General features: G+C 41.3%; 1 protein-coding gene across 1 annotated transcript in view; it reads right to left on the reverse strand.

Moving 5' to 3' along the window:
* Nucleotides 1-23,959, reverse strand: part of slc27a6 (solute carrier family 27 member 6) — a 75,689-nt gene that overhangs the window by 46,867 nt on the left and 4,863 nt on the right. Inside the window, exon 2 of the mRNA XM_043718061.1 lies at nucleotides 8,220-8,429. Within this exon, the coding sequence (XP_043573996.1) occupies nucleotides 8,220-8,429 (210 nt within the window). The remainder of the gene's footprint in view (nucleotides 1-8,219; nucleotides 8,430-23,959) is intronic.

The raw sequence follows: 23,959 nt of genomic DNA on the forward strand, positions 1-23,959 counted from the left end.
AAAGCAAGAACGATGGAAACCATTCCAGTTGGTGGAAGGATTGAGACCCAGGGGACGGAAATGGAACAATGAGAGGATGAGGGAAAATGTAATTACACAGTGAGCACACACTCCCATTCAGTGGTCTCCAACAACAAAAAGATCTTCATTCAGGATTGTACGAGATTCCCTCCCTGACAGTGCGGTGGAGACAGGGTTAATGAGAGCATTCAAAAGGCTATTTGGTCATTACTGAGCTGAAAATGTGTTGCTGGAAAAGCGCAGCAGGTCAGGCAGCATCCAGGGAACAGGAGAATCGACGTTTCGGACATAAGCCCTTCTTCAGGAACCTATTTGGTCATTACCTGAATAAGAAAAATGTGCAGGGCTATGGGAAACAGCAGGGCAGTGACAAATGGCCTAATTTCGATTCCTATGTTTTATGGTCTTATTGGGGAGAAAGTGGGAGAATGGGTTTAAGAAACTTATCAGCCATGATTGAATGGCAGAGCAGACTCAATGGGCTGAATGGCCTAATTTCTGCTCTTATGTCTTATGGATGAATTGCTTTTACAGAGAGCTAGCATAGATGCACAGTGCTGAACGTTCTCCCTCTGTAAGCATTCTGATTCAAAACACTCGCAGAATGCTTCAAGTCAGTGTTCCTTTGAGGAGCTGAGCTGAAGCAGACTGATGTGGATCCTGTCCATCTCAGTTGACCAAGGAAGTGGGAAGTCAGATGCTAATTCAATGATGAGGTTTAAAACAGCCAATCAGCACACTTTTAAAAACCTCTGGTTTTCACACGCTTTTCTGGACACTCCTGCTGCCAGTAGGTCAGAAAGTTAAAAGTTGAAACTTTATTGCTGGAACAGCACAGCAGGTCAGGCAGCATCCAGGGAACAGGAGATTCGACGTTTCGGGCACAGGCCCTTCTTCTCCTGTTCCCTGCCTAACCTGCTGTGCTGTTCCAGCAATAAAGTTTCAACTTTGATCTCCAGCATCTGCAGACCTCACTTTCTCCAGAAAGTTAAAAGCCCAGCCCATTGTCTTTCCTCATTCTTCCTCTCTATGGCAGTAATAGATCAGCGTACAAATCTGCTGCTGTGACACATACGTAATCTGAGCAGTAGACAGAAACCAGCTAAACACGCCTTTGTTTCAGCTGGGTGCTTACACTGTGGTGCCTGCCTACACTTGGATTTCAGCATTACAGGATCCCACCTTAAACAGCGATATAAAGTCGCCACTCAAAGAATTGAAATATCCATCATATCTGGCAATTTTATTTTCCTTATCACCTCAACAGTGCCTTGCAGGAATCACCTAATAAACTCATAAAGGGCACATTCCATTTCCAACTCCCATCTCCCCCAGAAAATATCTGAGACTTCAAATTCCTAATGAGAACAAAACGTTTCATTCATAAGTGTGTATTCAGCTGCAATACATTCCGGTGACCTTGCATTAATTTGTGCTCTAGTCCTCACTCATAACTACTCATAGTTAGAATATTCATGCTTGCAGAATGCCTAATAGCATAAACTGCACAAGGGCATTGGAATGTTCCTAATCCAAGATACTGTTACTCACCAGTGCCTGGGCTCATTGACCAAGTAACTTGTTAATCAGGAAGGTCAGTCATTAAGGCAATCAATCACACACACCATCTCAATTATTCTGAACAACAGTGATCACTGGCCACATATGACACACCAGAATCCTCTAACCCTTCTTACATCCTTGCCACATGTTAGTACTCACGTGAGGATTGTTCTGCGACAGCATTTTGTACTTCAGACCTTGCTCAAAGCTGAGAGTGCAAGGTCAGGCAAAGTCCTTAGTTTTTTGCCTCTCCAGCAGATGGCGTTTCCCAACTTCTCCCTCTCAATGCTGTGAGTGGGCCTATGCTGGGCCTTGCCAGACCCTCTTCCTCAGTGGTGTCTGGTCCTTCTCAATCTGACCTCACCAAATCTACCTTCCTCCCTCTTGACACAAGCAGCTCTGCCAAACGCCTTCTCAAGTGAAATTAATGAACTGATAGAATCTATTTTTCTACCACAAGAGCAATGATGTCTTTGAAAGCTTTTCATGATCAGCTATTGTCAAGATGTAGAGATTAAAAACATAAAGTCTGCTTGGAAGCAAATGCAAATATGCGACAAATCTGCCTGGTGATTCGGATAAGAAAAGACTTGACTGGAGCACTGAGGCATCACTACCCACCTGAATGTTCACATTACAGTACTATTACAGCAGGCTTCACATTGGTAAAGGACCACTAGGCCCAGAGGGAGAGCGCGAGTGTAAGTGAGTGAGTATGAGAGTACATGCAAGAACAGTTGTGTGTGATAATGAGAGACAGTGAGAGAGAGAGAGAGAATGTGTGTATGTGTGAGAGGGACAGACATGGGACAGAGATAGGAAGAGGGAGGGGAGAGAGAGACAGAGAGAAAGGGACACGCAAGGAGAGGGAACCCTGAGACTGGGACTGAGCCAGATATAGGCAATCCATCCTCCATCCTCACAAAACAGACCTTATCCACACATTGGGCTGGAGAAGAGAGTCCAGTCTGGAAGGAAGTCTGCTTCCAATACCGTCTGGATTAATTGCATCAATGTCTGTACCACCAGAGACAAAAGCAGAGTCAGTGTTTGTGAGGCCCACTGCTTTACCTCAGTGCTTATACCACCCCTGACAGCCAGAATTTGGAACCGAGATTGTCTCTCTCTCTCTCGAACGACTTTGAAGTGAAAAGGATAAAAAAGTGTACACTAAATTGGATCTGCGATTTAGTTCTTTTAATAATCGTTTTTGTTAATTAATCTTCCTTTAATTAACACTTTTTGCATAAATATTGATTTTTGCATGTTACTTTCTTCATGGCTTTTTAAAGAAAAAAACATGTTTAATATTGAGCCAAATGAGATCAAAAACAGCAGCTGCTGGGTCACTTGCTGAATGGAAATAAAAGCCTCACAAGGAGAAGGACTGTTCCAAGAAACAATGGTATGTGTTGAAAATGTTCAGCATGTCTGGCAGAGACAACCAGAAGTCAGTGACCCTTTGTGAGAACTAGCACAGATCATGAACCTGTAAGACCATAAGAAATAGGAACAGGAGGAAGCCATTGACCCTGTGGAGCCTGCTCCAGTATTCAAAACGATCACAGCTGATCCAACACTCTTCATGTCCACTTTCCTGCATCTTTCCCATAAACTTTGATTCTCTGACTGATTAAGAATCCATCTCAGTCTTAGATATCCACAAGGACTCTGCCCCCACAGCTCTCTGTGTAAAGGAATTCCAAAGACTCAAAACCCACAGAAGAAATTCCTCCTCATCTCAGTCTTAAATTGGTGCCCCTTTATTCTGAGACTGTGCCCTCTGGCCCTAGACTCTGCCCTGAGGGGAAACAGCCTCTCAGTATTTAACCTATCAAGAGAGTCTAGATTAGAGTGGTGCTGGAAAAGCACATCAGGTCAGGCAGCATCCGAGGAGCAGAAAAATCGACATTTCGGGCAAAAGCCCTTCATCAGAAATTCATCACTTTTGCCTATTTAACCTATCAAGCCTCTTAAGAATCGAATACGTTTTAATGAGATTAATTCATCAAAATTGCAATGAGAATAGTCCCAATATGTTTAGCCTTTGCTCATAAAACAATCCCTCCATCCCAAGGATCATCCAAGTGAACCTTCTCTGAACTGCCTCCAGTCCAACATCATTGAATCTGTTCCTCAGCCTCTAGAGATATTGCCCAAACTGTTGAGAACTTCCTTCATTTTCTGTCTATGTATCAGATTTCTAACTGCTCTTTGCTCTCCTATTATATATGTTATGTTGGGCATTTGTAAGTGTGGTTCGTTTATTTATCACTCAATGCAAAGTTTAATTCTTCAGTTAACACAATTTGTATACATTGACATAACATATTATTGAGGTGAATTGGTTGGTGCTAACTGGTCGGGAAGATCTGCAGTTTTAAAACTTAAATGGAACCAGGAGTCCTATACCAATAGAATATGTTCATTCTCATTTGGACATTGGATTGTTGTTTATGTACATTTGAGTTTCAAATCTTTTGGATTTTGCTGTCTTACTGAATAAGGCCAGGTTCAAAGAAGTGGCACGATGGCTCAGATGTTAGCACTACTGCCTCACAGCGCCAGGGACTTGGGTTCAATTTAACTCCCAGGTGACTGTGTGGAGTTTGCTTGTTAGAGTTATAGAGTCCTACAGCAAGGAGACAGACCCTATGGCCCAAACTGGTCCATGCTGACCAAAATATCCATCCACACTGACCCCATTTCCCTGCACTTGGCCCATATCCTTTTACTCCTTTCCTATCCATGTGTTTTTCCTAAAGCCTTTTAAATGTTATTAATGCACTCGCCTCAACCACTTCCGCTGGCAGCTCATTCCATATGTGTACCACCCTCTGTGTAAAAAAACTTGCCCCTCAGGTTCTCTTTTATTTTTCCCCTCAAACCTTAAACTGATGTCCTCTAGTCCTTAATTCCCCAACCCTGGGAAAAAAAGACTGAGTGCACTCACCCTATCCATGCCTCTCATGATCATATAAGACCCGCCCCCAGTCTCCTACCCTCTAAAGAAAAAAGTCCTAGCTTGTCCAACCTCTCCCTATAACTCAGACCATTGAGTCCAAACAACATCCTTGTAAATTTCTTCTGTACTCTTTCCGGTTTAATAACATCCTTCCTACAGCAAGGTGACCAAAACTGAACACAATACTTTTCCCCAGGGCAGGGTTGACTGGTACGAGAAGTCATAGTTTGAAGATACTCGGAGTAAGGTATAAAGGAGATGTCAAAGGTAGGTTCTTTACGCAGAGAGTTGTGAATGTATGGAATACGTTGCCAGCTGTGGTGGTGGAAGCAAAGTCATTGGGGACATTTAAGTGACTGCTGGACGTGCACATGGATAGCAGTGAGTTGAGGGGTGCATAGATTAAGTTACTATATTTTACATTAGGATTAAATCTCGGCACAACATCGTGGGCCAAAGGGCCTGTTCTGTGCTGTACTTTTCTATGTTCCAAGTTCTGTACTCCAAGTGTGGCCTCACCAACGTCCTGTACAAATGCAACATAACTTTCCAACTACTATAATTAATGCACTGACTAATGAAGGCTAGTGTACCAAAATCCGCCTTCACTGCCCTGTCTACCTGTGACTCCACTTTCAGAGAACCGTGCACCTGAACTCCAAGGTCCCTCTGTTCCACTACACTCGTTAAGGCCCTCCCATTCACCATGAAACTCCGACCTTGATTTGAACTTCCAAAATGCAAGACCATACACTTATCTATAATAAACTCCATTTGCCATTTCTCAGCCCACTTCCCCAGTGGATCAAGGTCCTGCTGCAATTTCTGATAACCTCCCTCACTGTCCACAATACCGCCTACATTGGTGTGATCTGTAAACTTAGTAATCATGCCTTGGACAGTCTCATACAAGTCATCGACATGGATAACAAACAGTAATGTACCCGGTACTGACCCATGAGGCACTTCACTAGTCACAGGCCTCCAGTCCAACAAGCATCCTTCCACTATTACCCTCTGCTTCCTACCATCAAGCCAATTGTGCATCCAATTTGCCAGCTCCCCCTGGATTCCATTCGATCTAACCTTCCAGAGCAGCCTACCATGTGCAACCTTATCAAAGGCCTTACTAAAATCCATACAGACTACGTCTCCCATCCTGTGCTCGTCAACCTTTCAAGAGATTTCATCAAAGAACCTTTAACATTTATGAGGCATGATCTCCCACGCACAAAACCATGCTGACTACTCCTGATCAAACCCTGTCTTTCCAAATGCATGTATATCTTATCTCTCAGAATCTTCTCAAGTAACCAACCCAGCACAGATGTTAGGCTTATAGAAAATAGAATAGAACGTTACTGTGCGGTACAGGCCTTTCAACCCCTCGATGTTGCACCAACCTGTGAAATTAATCTGATGCTCATCTAACCTACACTGTTCATTTATTATCCATATGTATGTCCAATGCCCATTTAAATGCCCTTAACATCGGCGAGTCTACTACTGTTTCAGGCAGGCCGTTCTGCACCCCTAATACTCTCTGAGTGAAGAAACTACCCCTGATATCTGTCCTAAATCTATCATTCCTCAATTTAAAGCTCTGTCCCTCATGTTAGCCATCACCATCCGAGGAAAAAGGCTCTCCCTGTCCACCCTATCTAACCCTCTGATTATCTTATACGTCTTGATTAAGTCACCTTTCAAACTTCTTCTCTCTAATGAAAACAGCCTCAAGTTCCTCAGCCTTTCCTCGTAAGACCTTCCCTCCATACCAGGCAACATCCTGGTAAATATCCTCTGCACCCTTTCCAAAGCTCCACATCCTCTCGATAATGCAGCAACAAGAACTGTACACGATACTCCAAGCGCAGCCTTACCAGTGTCTTGTACAGCTGAAGCATGACCTCATGGCTCCGAAACTCAAATCCACTACCAATAGATGCCAACACACCGTATGCCTTCTTAACAACCTTATCAACATGGGTAGCAACTTTCAGGGATGTATGCACCTAGACACCAAGATCTCTCTGTTCATCTACACTGCCAAGAATTTTACCATTAGCCCAGTATTCTGCATTCCTGTTACTTCTTCCAAAGTGAACTACCTCACACTTTTCTGCATTTAACTCGATTCGCCACTTCTCTGCCCATCTCTGCATCTTATCTATGTCCCCCTGTAACCCACAAAATCCTTCGGCCCTATCCACTTACTGCTCTATAGTTCCCAATCTTTTCTTTGCAGCCCTTCTTGAATAATGGTACAACATTCGCTACCCTCCTGTCTTCTGGGACCTCACCTTCAGCTGCATGGATTTCTCCGGATGCTCCAGTTTCCTTCCACAGTCCAAAGATGTGCAGGTTAGGCGGATTGGCCATGCTAAGTTGCCCATAGTGTTCAGGATGTTTAGATTCGGTGGATTAGCCATGGTAAATGCATGGTTGCAGGGATAGGGTAGGTGTATGGGTCTGGGTCAGGAAGAACAGTGTGGATTTGTGCCAAGTGGCCTGTTTCCACACTGTATGTAAATGTCAGACAAAGCCATGGTTGAGATGAGCATCAGATGGGCTTTATAAACATTAGCGGAGTATAAAAGTCAAGTTGTTCTGTTCAACCTACATTAAACCATTTAACCCTGTTGCAGGTAAGTTTACCAATTCTGTTCACCTGAATCATGTGAGCAGGAGGGTTAAACAGGATGTGTCACTCGGGCTATGATGTAGATAAGGTCAACTACATGACACTGACAATAATAATTGTAATTCTAGAATGTTATGTTGTATTTTACATAATATTCTTAGCTGAAATGTGTTTAGAGAAAGAATATCAGAACAAACTAAATTAAAAGAAACAATAATAAATAATAATTTTTCATGGTGTGGTCAAGTATCCTTTTAAAGAGACTTGTTATGATAAAAGTACAATGTAAATGCAAAGTGCTTCTGTTGTAGCAATCTCCCTCAAAGAACACACACAATCTACAGGCAGTCACATTTTGTTTGGATAACATGACTGGGATATTTATTCAAGCCATCTACTGTTGCCTCACAATATTCCCAGATGCTTACAAATGAAACTTAATGTCTTTGTTATCATTTTGAAAATCCTCCACAGCCCTGTCCCCCCAATGATGCAAACTCCTTCCAGCCTTATTGTTTGATATCTTTAGTACACTTCTCCATCAACCTTCCCCACAATGACAATGACAGATTGTTCCACCACTATCTGGAAATGCCTCCCTTCACCTCCCCAACTTTCTTTTTCCTTACCCAGGATTAAGTAACTTCCTTTTTTGACCAAATCATTTGTCACCTAATTTCTCAATCACAGCTTACTGTCTATTGCCTTGACTGTGCCCACAAATTGTTTTCTTCTCTTTAAAGTACCTTGGTGTGTTATTTTTAAAGGAGAAAGTGAGGACTGCAGATGCTAGAGATCAGAGCATTCCTGAAGAAGGGCTTATGCCCGAAACGTCGATTCTCCTGTTCCTTGGATGCTGCCTGACCTGCTGCGCTTTTCCAGCAACACATTTTCAGTGTTATTTTTAAAGCCCAATCAACTACATCAATGCAAGTTATTGCTCTGTAATGTCGCAAGAAAATTCATAGATTTTTCTATCTTCAAATAAAACAAACTTCAAAAAATGATCCAAGCCAGAATGCTATATACCTGTTGTCCCCGAAGTGAATATATACAGAAAGGTGGACTTCAGATTGATGGTAGATTTCCATGTTCCTGACACAGGGCTGCCTGGTACTTCTTCCACTTTATCTGCGAGGGTATTCACTCCATGGAGAGTACATGTTTTCCCCATAACCCAGACAGATATGTTATTGTCCTGGATGTTGGTCAGAATGTCCTTCACAACATCAACTAGATCTGCAAGTTCAAATAAATCAGAATTTTATAAATACAAAAATTGCATATCGTAAGCACTTTCTAAACAATATTATTCACTACAAAATAATAATTGTGTATTGGCATAAAATTTAGATTCAGATCTATAAATGAATTTTATCCTTAACATACATGCCAGCTCTTCGACAGAGAAATGGAAATACTCCCAGTCTTTTCTATAGCATACAGTGATACTCCTGTTTCCACAGTTAGTATACTACTCCTCTGAAGGTGCTTTCTTATTCTGTAGAATATGAGCACTACGAAGGTCAACCTTATTATGATCTCGTAAGAAGGTGGTGGTGAATTGCCATCATGAATCACTGCAGGGCACATGGTGTAGATACAAGAATAGAGAGTTCCAGAATTTGTACAGGATAATAATGATGTATCAAGTTATAACCGTATGTGACTTAGAGAAGAGTGGTGTTCCCAAAGTGGTCTGTTCCCTTTTCTACTAGATGATCAGGGTTGTTTGTTTGAAACATATTGTTGTTGGAGTTTTGTTGAGTTCCTCCAGTATACACTGAAGAAAGATACACACTTCTGCCTTTGAGCACAACGGGCAGAGGGAATGGATATTTCAGCTGATGGATGACAATCACTTACTACTTTGTGCTCACGGTGCTAAGTTTTTTGAGTGCTGTCAGGTGGCACTTATATCACAAGCCTCTGTTATGCCTTGTAGATGATGCACAGGCTCTGGACAATGAGCAGTCCTGCTCCTCAGATGCTGCCTGACCTGCTGTGCTTTTAATCTAGACCAAAAGAGAAAATGCTGGAAAATCTCAGCAGGTCTAGCAGCATCTGTAAGGAGAGAAAAGAGCTGACATTTCCAGTCTAATTGACCCTAATCTAGTCCCGTTTGGCCCATATCCCTCTAAATCTTTCTTATTCATGCACCTAACCAAATATCTTTTAAATGTTGTAACTGTTACTGCATCCACCATGTCCTCTGCAGTTCATTCCATACATGAACCACCCTCTGTGTAAAAAGGTTGCCCCTCAGATCCCTTTTAACCTTTCTCCTCTCACCTTAAAAATATGCCCCCTAGTTTTGGACTCCCCCATGCTAGGAAAAAGACCCTTGCTATTCATTTTATCCATGCCCCTCATGATTTTATAAACCTCTCAACCTCCTACATTCCAGTGAAAAATGTCCCAACCTATCCAGCCTCCCCTTGTAACTTAAATCCTCCAAACCCAGAAACATCCTGGTAAACCATTTAGGAACCCTTTCCAATTTAATAATATCCTTCCTACAGCAGGGTGACCAGAACTGTATGCAGAAAAAAGTGGCCTCACAAATGTCCTGTACAACCTCAACATGACGTTCTCAACTCCTGGTCTGGCCAATGAAAGTTGAGGATAAATACTCAAATAAAAGGAAAAAAACTGCAGACGCTATAAATTAGAATTAAACAGACTAAGTGCTGAAGAAACTCAGCAAGTCTGGCAGCATCTGTGGAAACAGAAACAGTTAACATTTTGAGTCCGTCAATGTTGTTCTTCAGAACATGATGAGTCACAGAGGAAGAGTCAAGAAGAATTTGAATTAGCTAAGTACTATGACAGTGGGAGCTTCAGGGAGATGCTGAGATGTTAGATTCACTTGATATCTCTGGGCAAAGATGATGGTAAATGCTTCAGCATGTGCTTTTCACTAAAGATCAGCCTCAGCCATCATTGAGGATAGGAATGATTTTGAGATCAGCTTTTCTGGCTTATTGTTTAACTGTCCACCACTGGAATGCAGAGCTTTAACATCACCCACAGGTTGTGGGATTGCTCCTTGTCTACTACTCAATGGTGCTTCCGGTATTTATGCCTGGAAACTCTCCTTTGATGTAGCTTCACCAGGTTAACATCTCCTTTTAAGATTTGACTTATGCTACACCTGGCACGCTCTCCTACACTTCCCACCAAACTTAAGAGCTGGTTCTCGGCCCTGATGGTGATGATAGAGTGGCAAATGTACCAGACCATGAGGTCACATGTTGTGATTGAATATAATTCTTTTCAATTTATTTCTTCATGAGATGTAGGTGTCACTGGCCAGGCCAGGAATTATTGTCCATCCCTAATGGCCCAGATTTCCTTCCCTCAAGGACTTTAGCAAGCCAGATGGGTTTTCATGACAGTCAACAATGGCTTCACATTCCCAATTTTTGTTTCTTGAAGATTTTATTAAAGTCAAATTTTATGATCTATGATGGTGGGATTCCAGATGGAAGTCAGAGGATTGGCCAAGGGTTCAGGATTACTAATCCAGTGACATTACCACTACACATTTAGCACAGTGCTGGTGCCATGTATGCTTCATTATTCTTCCCACGATTTGGTGTCATGTAGGTCACACCTGTTGTGTTATAGCTACTGTACTGTCATCTTAATTCCAACCAAAACCCTCTGCCTTTCACCCCTCAACCACAACAGCCTTTCCACCTACTTAATCCTTTTTCTGATCAATACTACCAGACCCCTTTTGTTTCCCTCCTTTTGTTATTGTACCTGAATACATTGTAGCCAGAATATTAAGTTCCCATCCCTCCTCTTTTTATTGTAATTCTCAATCTGCTGAGACTGGCATAATTTATTTTTAATCATGAAACCAAGAATTCCCATAGCGCCCAGTCTGTGTCTAGAACAGTACAGCAACATTTGTTCCAGTCAATATCTGCAATGGGGAAATTAAGGAGATAGGCAAAGCAATTTCCCGAGATCTAATTTAATGTCCTGTTGTGATCCCATCAATTTTCGAACAGAAATGTTAAGAAGAGTATATATTTGTTTGGATGACAGCTACCTGTTGCTGATGTACCCCTGAAAGCATCTGCCACCCACAAACTTTGAGGTGACTGCAGTGAACAGTGTCAAGGTTAAGGAAATAGACCTGTTCTGTTTTCTTTCACCTGATTATAGTATTAGATATGGGACAGAATAAAGCTATTCCTTAACCTACTCAGTAATGTACCTCATTTCCCATTTAGAAAAGCACATTTTACTGCACTAATATGATACTTGTCTCTTCCAGCATCACTTATTTTTATGATTCCATTTAGTAGCTTTGGATTCTTTGATTGTGTCGGTGGTTCCAATTTGAGTCTTGAACAACCCTGAAGGAAAACTGACTAATTCAATAAAACCAAAGTTATGAAGACGTGGTTCAAAAAAAGGTCTCACGCAGTTAAAACAGAGTTGTGTTTCGGTTTGTTTACAGCATTTAGCGAATTCAGCAGCTTTACTTTCAGGCTGATTCTGGCTCGGTAAGACTTATCCATCGGGACTGACACTGGATAATACCTAACTAATAACACTATCATCTCATAGCACTATATTATCATAGCACTTCAATTGAGATAATAATTTTATTGTGTGTTTACCAAATTAATTGAACTTCAAAACCTACAGATCCTTAGAACAGTATAGGTTCATTGCTTCAAACAAAGCTTCATTCAGTTCCAGATAAAGGTGAAGGAACTACAAAATAAAATCTCATGACTCACTGAAAAAAGAAATCAGCACAAGAAACCAGCCACTATTCAGACATCAGGCACCATACAAAAACTAGAACAATCTGTGGTGCTCTGTTTTATTCTGAATGTAAGAGAAAGGATCAGAAACAGGCCTTTTAGTCCCTCAAACCTCTTGTTTCTCATGAAATGCAAGTTCCTTTCTTTTGTGATTCAGTAGTTTATTGTGGTTTCAAGTATTATTAGCTTAAAATAAAAAGAAAACTGTGCACTTCCACAAAACCATTCCCAAAGGCAAATTAAAGCCCTTGAGCCATTGGAGATTTGAAATATAATTTGAAGGTGGTGGAAAATACAGAACTTACTCATCAAAATCTAAAATGAAAACCAGGAATACTCCAATGGCAGATTTGTCATCAGAGCTATGAAGGTTTCTTCATGTCTGAAATATCCTCATTTTTTTGTCTTTCTTCGTTGAGACATTTGTGGTTTGGTTCTTCTCTTGAGCAAAGGATTTGCATCAGAAATAACTCTTTTCTCTTATATATATTTATGCTGTATTCTGACATTAACTTCATTTGTATACCAAATACTTATTACATTGACTTGAAGAGAAGATGGTTATTAGATATTAAGCTAAGGGAAGACACAGTGACTCATAAAGGTTTATTGAAACCCCAAACTAGATTTAGATACAAAGCAACCTCTTGTTTTCAAGATTTGGAGATGCCGGTGTTTGGACTGGGATGTACAAAGTTAAAAATCACACAACACCAGGTTATAGTCCAACAGGTTTAATTGGAAACACACTAGCTTTCAGAACGACGCTCCTTCATCAGGTGATAATCTGATGATAATCTGATAATCACCTGATGAAGGAGCGTCGCTCCGAAAGCTTGGGTGCTTCCAATTAAACCTGTTGGACCATAACCTGGTGCCGTGTGATTTTTATCTTTTTTTCAAACCCACGAGATTTTGTGGGATAAGATTTTGTTCCAATTATTGCCTCGTCCTTCCTCTACAGCAGGGCTTTGGGAAATGTGAATTCCCTGATGGGATGGTGGAACATGCAACAGCACTGAAGCAGCAATGCTGACAATGCAGTGGACATTCTGATTTGACAGTGCTATTGTAAGGCTCTTTTAACTGAGTGTGATTTTACTTTTGCTGGTTGGTGTGACCTACTGAAAAGACCACGAGCTTCTGTAAAATAGGACACATCCAGCTTTGTGTTTGAAATAACCCATCACTAAGTCAACCTTTACTTATACGTGCATCGTACATGACACTGACCTCACAAGCTCAGAGCCGGTTCCTAGAGAGAGCAGAACCCCTCACTCTCCTGTTTATGATTTTTATTATCCTATAATTCCTAATTAACATGTTCAGAGAAGTTATTAAATACCTCTGGAGCAGGTGGGACTGAACCCAGGCCTCTCAATTCTGGATTAGGGATACCACCTCAGAACCACAAGAGGGCCTCCCACACTCCTGTTTATATCTGTCAGCCAGGGCTCTCTAATTGGACCAACTTAACAGTACACTTAGGGAGGGAATTCCACGATTTTGACCCAGGTACAGTAAAGGAACAGTGATATATTTCCAAGTCAGGGACGGTGAGTGGCTTGGAAGGGTCCTTGAAGGTGGTGGTGTTCCCATGTATCTCCTGTCCTTGTTTCTCTAGATGGAAATTTTGTTGGTTTTGAAGGTCCCGTGCAAAGAGAACTTCTGTAATGCAGCTTCTAGATGCTGCAGCTGCTGTTACTGAGTGTCAGAGCAGAGGGAGTGGGTGCTCTCAAATGTAGTGCCAATCAAGTGGGCTGCCTTGTCCTGGCTGGTGTCAAGCTCCTTGAGTGCACCATCCAGGCAAGTGGGGATCATTCCATCACACTCCTGACTTGTGCCTAGTAGATGGTGGACAGGCTTTGGGGAGTCAGGAGCTCACTGCAGGATTCCTAGCCTCTGACCTGCTCTTGAAGCCATTGTATTTATATGGCCAGTCCAGTTCAGTGCCTGGTCAATGATAATCCCCAGAATGTTGACAGTTGGATAGATTTTTGTGTTGCAGTTGTTCTGGAACACCTTGGCTAGGGACAGTTAGTTTTGCAACACAACAGTTTAATTCTATATTGTCAGAGCCCATAGCCTTTGCATATTCAGTGACTTTGGTCATTTCTTGATATCATGCACAGCATAGCACAGCACAACCACCTGATGAAGGAGCGTCGCTCCGAAAGCTAGTGTTTCCAATTAAACCTGTTGGACTATAACCTGGTGTTGTGTGGTTTTTAACTTTGGTTGAGGATCAGCATCTATTGTGCTTAAGACCTCAGGGGAAAGCCAAGATTAATCATCCACTTTGCACTTTAAGCTGAGCATAATTGCAAATGCTTCTGCCCTGTGTTTACACAGAGCTGCTTGGCTTCCACTTCATTGAGGTTGGTGATGTTTGTGGACCCCACCGCTGATTAATTGCTTCATTGTCCACCTTCACTGACAAACAGGTGTGGTAGGTCTGCAGAGTTTAGATCTAATCCATTGATTGCAGGATTTCTCATGTTCATCTACAACATGTTGCTTCTGCTGTTTGTAACTTATTTTCTGTGTTGTAGCTTCGTCAGTTTGATACTTTGCTTTAGGCCTTGGAACACTGATAGTCACCATGGATCTTCTCATACTCCAGACATGTCTATCTCACAAAAAAAACTCATTAAAAAAAACTTAAATTCCATATCAACCAATCCCTTAAAACACTTCCATTTACGGCAGCTGATAAGATACAAGTCACTTGTTGCCTATATGTTGGTAAGAATGTATAAAATATTACAAAGTTAAAAATCACACAACACCAGCTTATAGTCCAACAGGTTTAATTGGAAGCACACTAGCTTTCGGAGCGACGCTCCTTCATCAGGTGGTTGTCCACAATCACCTGATGAAGAAGCAATGCTCCGAAAGCTAGTGCTTCCAATTAAACCTGTTGGACCATAACCTGGTGTTGTGTAACTTTATACACCGCAGTCCAACACCAGCATCTCCAAATCATAAAATATTACAGACATTTCTTTGGGTTTTCATAAAATTACTGCAACAATTATAAACCAAGGGTCATACAAAAACAAAATCAGTAAAGACTTTGCATATTTGTTAGTTACTCTGACAACCCTTTGTCCTATATTTGGCAGCACAGCAGTGCGGCATTAACTGAAGAACAAATCTGTTGGAAACACAACAACACTATTGTTTTTAGTTTACAGTCTGGAATGAGTAGAACTGAGGCTAAGCAAAAGCTTCCAATGACAATTGGCACAGACATTTTATCAGGTTTGTACCAGTTGTCAAGAGAATTACAGAAGTTGATGAAAAATGTACTCATTGCACGACAATAAATGCTATAATCTATGTGTGTCGATTACAATCACCTATGTACCATTTGAAAGTGGAGCTGACATGTGGTGATAATATCATAGTTTTCTCAAAACAATGGCAGTTACGCCACAATGAACAAGTGATATACACATTTCAAAGAAACTTCTGGCTTAGAAAATCTATTGAAATGTGAATTGCTTTCTAACCTACACAGTAACATTACATTTTTCAAATGACAAAAGCAGAACTAATATTTATATTAGAGGGAGCCATAGTCATAGACCCCTCCACCCAAGCTGACCAAACTGGAGCTGAGGAGAAAATAACTAACTAGCTATTATCTGAAAACAAAATAGTTGACCTGTGACTATTATATTTCAATGTAACCAATTATCTTGAAGCATTTTGTTATGTATTTGTTATATTATAAATAAATCAACAAATATTGTGCAGTGCCTTACAGCACAGGAAGCTTTTGACAAACTGTAGCAGCACTTAATTTTCTTTATCGTTGTCCAATCGCAGATGTGAATTCTAATTAGAAATCCCGACAGTCAACGTGAAATAAAGAGAGGAAGTGGGAGAACTGACTAACCTCTACCCTTGGTGAATTCACAATGAAATTAGATGGGAATTAGGACTCATCAGCACTGCAAAAGATTATTAAAGTGAAAGCACCAACAAAACCTGTGAGCATTTTGTATTCAAATAGTATTAAAGGGCCAAAGCGAATTGGGAGACAGCTAGATAAGGTTTATGTATGAATTACACATACATGTGAAAACCGTGAAAATATAGCACTTCCCATCAACTTTTCCCAAGGCTCTTCCGTTCATTGTATAATTCGCTCTAGAATTAGACTTGCCTAAATGCATCACCTCACATTTGTCTGGATTGAAAGCCATCTACCACTTTTCCGCCCAACTCTTCAGTCTATCTGTATCCTCCTGTATTCTCTGACAGTCCATAATGCTTTCTGCCATTCCACCAATCTTTGTGTCATCTGCAAACTTGCTGATCATACCAACAGTGCCCTCTTCTTGATCATTTATGTATATTACAAACAACAGTGGCCCCAATACTGACCCCTGAGGAACACCATTGGTCACCTTTCTCCATTTCGAGAAACTCCCATCAACTACTACTCTCTGTCTCCTGTTGCTCAACCAGTTCTTTATCCACCTCGCTAGAACACCTTGCACACCATGTGACTTCACTTTCTCCATTAGTCTACAATGGGGAACCTTATCAAACGCCTTACTAAAGTCCATGTATGTGACATCAACAGCCCTTCCTTCATCTAACAACTTGGTCACTTCCTCGAAGAACTCTAAAAAGTTGGTAAGGCATGATCTCTCCCACACAAAACCATGCTGCCTATCACTGATAAGCTCATTCTTTTCTAAATATAAATAGATCCTATCTCTCTGTACCCTCTCCACAACTTCCCCACCACCGACGTCAGGCTCACTGGTCTGTAGTTACCCGGAATGTCCCTACTACCCTTCTTGTCCAGGGGGACAACATGAGCAACCCTCCAGTCCTCCGGCACCTCACCTGTATTTAAGGATGCCACAAAGATATCTGTCAGGGCCCCAGCTATTTCCTCTCTCACCTCCCTCAGCAACCTGGGATAGATCCCATCTGGTCCCGGGGATTTGTCCACCTTAATAACCTCTAGCCTACCCAACACATCTTCCCTACTTATGTAATTGATGTTATAACCTGGAATGCATTAACTTAAAGACTTTTGGAGAAACAGATTCAATAATAACTTTCAAATGAATTGAATATATACTTGAAAAATAAATATTTAAAATAATGGAGAAGGAGCACTGGAGTGGAACTAATTTGTAGCTTACAATTTAAGTAGCCTTCCTTTGTGCTGCAAAATTCAATGGTTTCTATATTATTACTGTATCTAGAAAGTTACAAGTTGGAACATATTTATGATCTGTGAGATGCCAATCAATGGGGATCAACGCTTGTTCAACACCTTGTGGAGAGCACAGGTCTTCTCATCAATATACAGCTTTTGACCTTACTGAACTCACCAAGCAAGCTAGATATCGAGAAACCCTGACATGGAACCAGAGCAGGTACCATTCCCCACTTGGTGTGAATGGCCTCTATTTTGAAAACAGGACATCAGGCCCATGGACAGAGGGCCCTGCCACTCCACATGCAGGGTCACTGGAATCCGACATGTACCAGTCTCTAAGAACTCTCACGGCACATCTCCCAACCACTTTCACAAGGCTTCTGCTCTTCAACACTGCTCCATGGGCTACCCCAGTAACGCTCATTGTAACACTGCAGCAAGGAGACTGGGTGCCCAGGGACACACTCCCAGCTCAGGGACTGTCCCAGGTCCCTCACTCACTGTTATCACGCTCACTCACTCAAAGCCTATCTGGATGCTCACAGCATCCCTACCTAGCAGTTTTGTGATTAGTCCCTCAGCCAGAGATATCAGGCTTAAATTTGAGCCATGTGCAGCCACAAAGGAAACTGCTCACAGTGATCAGCTGGCCTCAGCCAAGAACAATGAGGAAAGCTGTACTCAGGGGTTCCCAATACATTATGTCAAGGGCAGCCTCTGATAGGAATCCAGGCCGCACTCAGGGAATCAGAATCAGGATGCTCTCCTCATAAGAGGGGAGAAGCCAAATGTTGGGAATCCCACCATCCTGGAGTCTTTCTGCCCCATTGTGGGTGACTTTGCTGCAGGAGTTTGCGAGAGGAGGGGCTATTATGGGAGATGGAAGTAGTGGTACAGCTCTTACTGTTGATGCAGATGGAAACATGGCGTGTGAATGAAAAGGCAGTGCAAAGGCCTAACAGGATTAATTTGGTTGGAGCTTGGGGTAACTGAGCACAAATGGGTAAGATGATTCAGCAATAGTGAGAGAGATAGAGGAGCTTGGTAGGAGCTGGGTGACAATGGCAGAGATAGAGTGAGTGTGAGAAGAAGATAGTGGAAGTTAACCTGGACTGAGTGAAGGACATTGACATTTTCCCCATTGTGCTGGGGAATTTGCGCACGTCGACTCCTTTCTGCCATGTCCAAGGTAATTGTGAGAGACTGTGCAGGGCAGCTCCAGACTGACAGTGATGGCCCAGGTGCACAACAGGCTTTTAAAGATGGCACAAGTGTACGGGATGCTGGTGAATTCAGGGATATCTGCTGAGTGATGGGTTAGGATTAGTTGTTTTGGAATCGTGTGTGGTATATTGGGGTGAAAATCCAATTTGGGAGATGCCACAAGGGTATGGTATGTAATTGATGACGCAAGTTTGGTAAAATGCAGTAAGACAACCCACTAGTGGTGACAAACTTTCCAAAAAACTTGAGCAACTCACACAAAGCCAAAAAAAAGCATGAAACTTGGCCCTTTATTTCTTTCACATGCACATATAGGGCGGTATTGTCAAAGTTCTCAGCTAAGCCACATAACAGCCATAATTTAGCACAGTGAATCTTTAATCACAAGCTAGCACACTGGGACACTGGCTCTCTAGTATCTAAACACGTACCAACAGCAGGGTCACAACTAGTTTTTTAACCCCCTTGCTTCTGTATTACTGGAGGAGTAAAGCTCAAACATGTCTTTCTTACAAAACTGCCTTTCTTTTCATTCATATCATGTCTCCAGCTTGGGTCATCACCAATAGGAGATCATAGTTCAGTTTTTTGAATGGCATCTTGCCCTTTGAAATGTTTCTTTCTGATGATCCTTTGACATTCTTCAGCTGTGACATTCAATGATTCCCCTCAGGTCTCAGTGTATTAAACACAGAGTCTTTAGACAGCTACTGAATTTATATTCTCAGCCAGCATTTGCTTTGTCTATCTTTCCTTTAAATAAAAACATCTAGGAGAAAGTGAGGACTGCAGATGCTGGAGATCAGAGCTGAAAATGTGTTGCTGGAAAAGTGCAGCAGATCAGGCAGCATCCAGGGAACAGGAGAATCGACGTTTCGGGCATAAGCCCTTCTTCAGGAATCCTTCATTCCTGAAGAAGGGCTCATGACTGAAACGTCGATTCTCCTGCTCCTTGGATGCTGCCTGACCTGCTGCGCTTTTCCAGCAACACATTTTCAGCTTTAAATAAAAACACACTGCATTTAAATTTCAAAATCTCTGCAGGTAATTTGGGGTTATGATTCATCTTCATGACATGCTAGAAATTGTATTAGGTCAGTACCGAATATAAAATAGTTACTAATGATTGGAAGAGGGATATCAAAGAAAAAATCTTTCCACATAGAGATTGGCTAGAATGTGACACCCACTACCACAAGGAAGGGTTGAAGTGAGTTGCATTTAAAGGCAAGTTAGAAAAATACATGAATACAAAAGAAGCAAAGTGATACAATGATGGGGTCAGATGAAGATGAGTGAGAGAATATTTATATGGAGAATAAATGCCAGTTTGGAGTTTTTGGTTAACTAGCCTGTTTTTGTGCTGTAACTAAACTAAATCATTATTATTATTCTTGCTTCTTTATCTGTTTCTTGTTGATAAAACCTTCAATACTTGAATGACCTTCTTCCCATCATAAAGTGGGGATGTTCACTAATGATTGCACAACATTTTGCACTATTCACAATTCCTCCGATCCCAAAGCAGTCCACGTTCAAATGCGGCAAGACTGAGACAATACACAGACTTGAGCTGACAAGTGGCAAGTAACAGTCACACTACACAAAGGCCAGGCAACAACCATTACCAGTGAGAGACAATCTAACCACCACCTTGACATTTAATGACATTAACATCACTGAATTCTCCACTATCAATATTCTGGGGGTTACCATTGACCAGAAACTCAACTGGATTCTCCATATAAACGCAGTGGCTACAAATGCAAGGTCAGAGGCTAGGAATACTGTGGAAAGTAACTCACTTTCTGACTCCCCAAAACCTGTTCACCATCCACAAGGTACAGCTTGTGGAGCACTGAACAGTCAAGGGGGCGTATAGCACTGGGTCGGTTGGTTAGTGTGGTCTCCCCATCCCTAAATGAGTAATCTTGCTCTTCTCTGGACCATTCAAGAAAATCCTCCTCATACAGAGTTTGGAACCTGATGTCTGTCACTGGGTAAAATTGCAATATCTGACGTGGTGTGTGATTGGCTTTAAATCTGGCCCAGTGGTGTGAACATCAGAAGGTTTTAGCAGCAGCAAGTCCTTCCACCTCCAGCACTATACCATCTCCTGAGAAGGATCTCCAACAGCCTGGTTACACAAACACTGAGGCAAAGAGCAGAAGGCTGTTTGGGAGAAGTCTCTCTGAGCCATGGTAGACTGAGTGCCACAAATCTAACAAAACTCAACAAAACACTAACTGAAAATGGAAAATTAGGAAGTTAAGGTTTTAGTATATTAGGACAAACTGACATAACATTGCACAGAGAGCACATGAGCAGGCCCTTCGGCCCACCAGGTCTGTGCTAACCATTATGCCATTCTAAACTAATCTTTTTGTACACATGGTCCATATCCCTCTATTCTCATATCTCTGTCTAAATGCCTATGAAACATTGCTGCCATATCTGCTTCTACCACCTGCGTTGGAAGTACGTTCTAGGCACCTACCACCTTCTGCATTAAAAAACAAAATCCCGCACATATCTTCTTTAAACATTTCTCCTCTCACCTTAAACCCATGCTTCTCAATATCTGACATTTCCACACTGGGATCAAGATTCTCACTATCCACAGTTTGATTGTTCTGATAATACCTTGGTACAAAAATACTAAGAAGGGCTTAGCACATTATCATGTTGAAAGACATCAGGTCAATGTTATTTACCAAACACAATATATCCGACAAATGAATGATTTGAATATGTATCAGTGGAATTCTCCCTTTCAGAGGATTGGGAGGATATGAAAGGAAATGGACAATCAAGAAAGAATTTTGGGAATACTTGGAAAATAAAAAAAATTCCAATCCAAAACTTTTTCTTGGACTGTAATTGCTGAGCAATTGGCCCCAGTATTACACTAAATTTCTGTTGAAAATTCAGTTTTATTCACTTGCTTTAAATTAATACACAAGGATTTGCTCAATGGGTCTGATATAAAGTTTTGCTTTTTTTAAGTTAAATATTATTTCAAGTTAAAAAGGAATTTACAATTAATTACAACAAAACTTACGTTGTGATTCCATCATTAGCTACAATGTTCTGATTATAAGTTTACACAAATTTGCTCTGACAACATCTAATATTGCAGTGTAATCAATATACTGTATTGAAATATCCTACATCTACCTCTTATTGAAAAAAAGGCAAACAGAATCTCTATAAACTTGGCAAAGAAGGGAAGAAATATACACTTCCCAGTAAACATGGAAGCTAGGCGAAGCCATTCTGCCCCTCAAACCTGTTATGCATTTTAATTAGATCAAGATTGATCTGAATCTTAACTCCATTGTTAGTTTTTTGGAGTGACTCTTGTGGTGTGATCCAGTATTTATTGCGTGTCCCTAATTGCCCTTGAGAAAGTTTTGCAATCTCAATACACCTAATTAACAAAATTCTATCAATCTTGTTTTGAAATTTTCAATTGATTATACCTCAACAGCTTTCTGGAGAAGAGAATTTCAGATTTCCACTGTGCATCACCCCTGATTAATTTTAAAATGATGTGCCCATGACCTGGAGCTTTTCCTGAAACAATTAGTTGTTTTCCCTATCAAGCTTATCAAATACTTTTATCACATTAAGTGCCTTTTTATCTTCAATACTTAAAAGAACACAATTTCACTCTATTCGTAAACTAAAACGAGGAAATGTTTGGATAATGGAAATCTAAAGCAAAAACAGAAAGTACTGGAGAAACTCAGCAGGTCTGACCGCATCTGTGGAGAAAAAGCAGAGTTAACGTTTTGGGTCCAGTGACCTTCCCAGTGTTGTACTGCCAGTGATCCTGCCTTACCTCAGTTATATATCTACTTGAAGGATGATATGCAAAACAATTTTAATCACTTTATAGCAGCTTGTCTTCATCTGGCATGATTTTCACATTTAAAAAGACAGTGGTATTCTTACATCTAGGCTACAGGTAATATTTATATTACACTTAGCTTCACTATTCCATACTTCAAACTTTGAAAAGATTCTCTCTATCTGGAACAATCTATATCAGTTCCAGCAGCATCTCTCAGAAACACCTCAACCCAATAAGCTTTTGCTGAAATCAAGAATAAAAAAAAACCTACAGACCAAGTATGAAGGGTCAATGATCTAATAAATCTGTTTTATGTCTATGAATCATTTTCACCTCAGTTGTTTGACATACCCAATGCAGATTAAATGTTAAGACAAGATCCCTGACACCAAAATTCTTAAATCAAAAGCTGGCCTGTAGGAGTGGATGTTTTGACTAAAGAACCAATAACAAACAGCAACACTCATCACAAAATGTGGTGTACAAATTTGAAATAATCCTGAGAAAACCTTTGATGGAAGATTAACAACAGGGAAGCAACCTCCTGGAGATAATGGAAACAACTTAAAAATGACTTTGAAACAATACCAACTTGGTAAAGCATAGTGAGAAGTTCCCAACAGATCATCTCATGCTTTCAAGGTCCAAATGCAGCTGATAACGTTTCACCTGAAAAAAGCAAGCTTGGTAAATCTCTGCTGGATGTGCATTCTAAGATATAAATGCACTCATCAGTGAAGAGACTGACTGCAGGAAATGGAGTGGTGATATTTTGGCTGTCTTTCTGAATGTTGAAGGACAAATGAAGGAGTAGCATGGGTCATGGTTTCAGGCCATACTCAAGGGAATTGTGCACAGATTCTAACCTCATACTTCATAGCTACAGTTTCATATAATCATAGAATCCCTACAGTGTGGAAACAGGCCCTTCAGCTCAACAAGTTCACACAGACCCTCTGAAAAGTAACCCACCCAGACCCATTCCCCTATTACTCTACATTTCCCCCTGACTAATGCGCCTAACCCACACATCCCTGAACACTATGGGCAATTTAGCATGACCAATTTATCTGACCTGCACGTCATTGAATTGTGGGAGGAAACCCATGCAGACAGAGGAGAATGTGCAAACTCCACACAGACAGTAACCGGAGGTGGGAATACCCGGGTCCCTGGCATTAAAAGACAACCATGCTAACCACTGAGCCACCATGCCTTCCTTGAGGGCAGGTCTTTAGCTGGGGCACAGACCCAGGTCCTATGTTCCAGATCCATATTTGAAGTATGCATTAGTGAACATAAGTGCAATATAAATCTTGCCAGTGGCCTAGATGGAAGAGTAACACTATCTTTTTTAAATCTGAAAGGCATGCCAGATGAAAACAAGCCACTGCAAAATGTTTAAAATTGTTTTACATATTATTCTTAAAGCAGATGTATGAGTGAGCTAAGGCAGATCCAACTTGTAGTACGACATTATCTCTGCATTCTCTCCACACTTGCTGCCAGACCTGCAGAGTTTCTCCAGCATTTTCTGTTTTGGTTTCGGATTTCTCAAGTAAATGTAAAAAGGCCAAATGCAATGGACAGTAGAGGATGAGAGATCTCCCAGTGCCCTGGCAAACATACCCACCCCATCCCAGTGCACCAGCTAACATCCCCACCCCATCCCAGTATCCCAACTAACATCCACACCCCATCCCAGGGT

This window comes from Chiloscyllium plagiosum, chromosome 2 (genome assembly GCF_004010195.1).
Source record: "Chiloscyllium plagiosum isolate BGI_BamShark_2017 chromosome 2, ASM401019v2, whole genome shotgun sequence".
Taxonomy (NCBI): Eukaryota; Metazoa; Chordata; class Chondrichthyes; order Orectolobiformes; family Hemiscylliidae; genus Chiloscyllium; species Chiloscyllium plagiosum.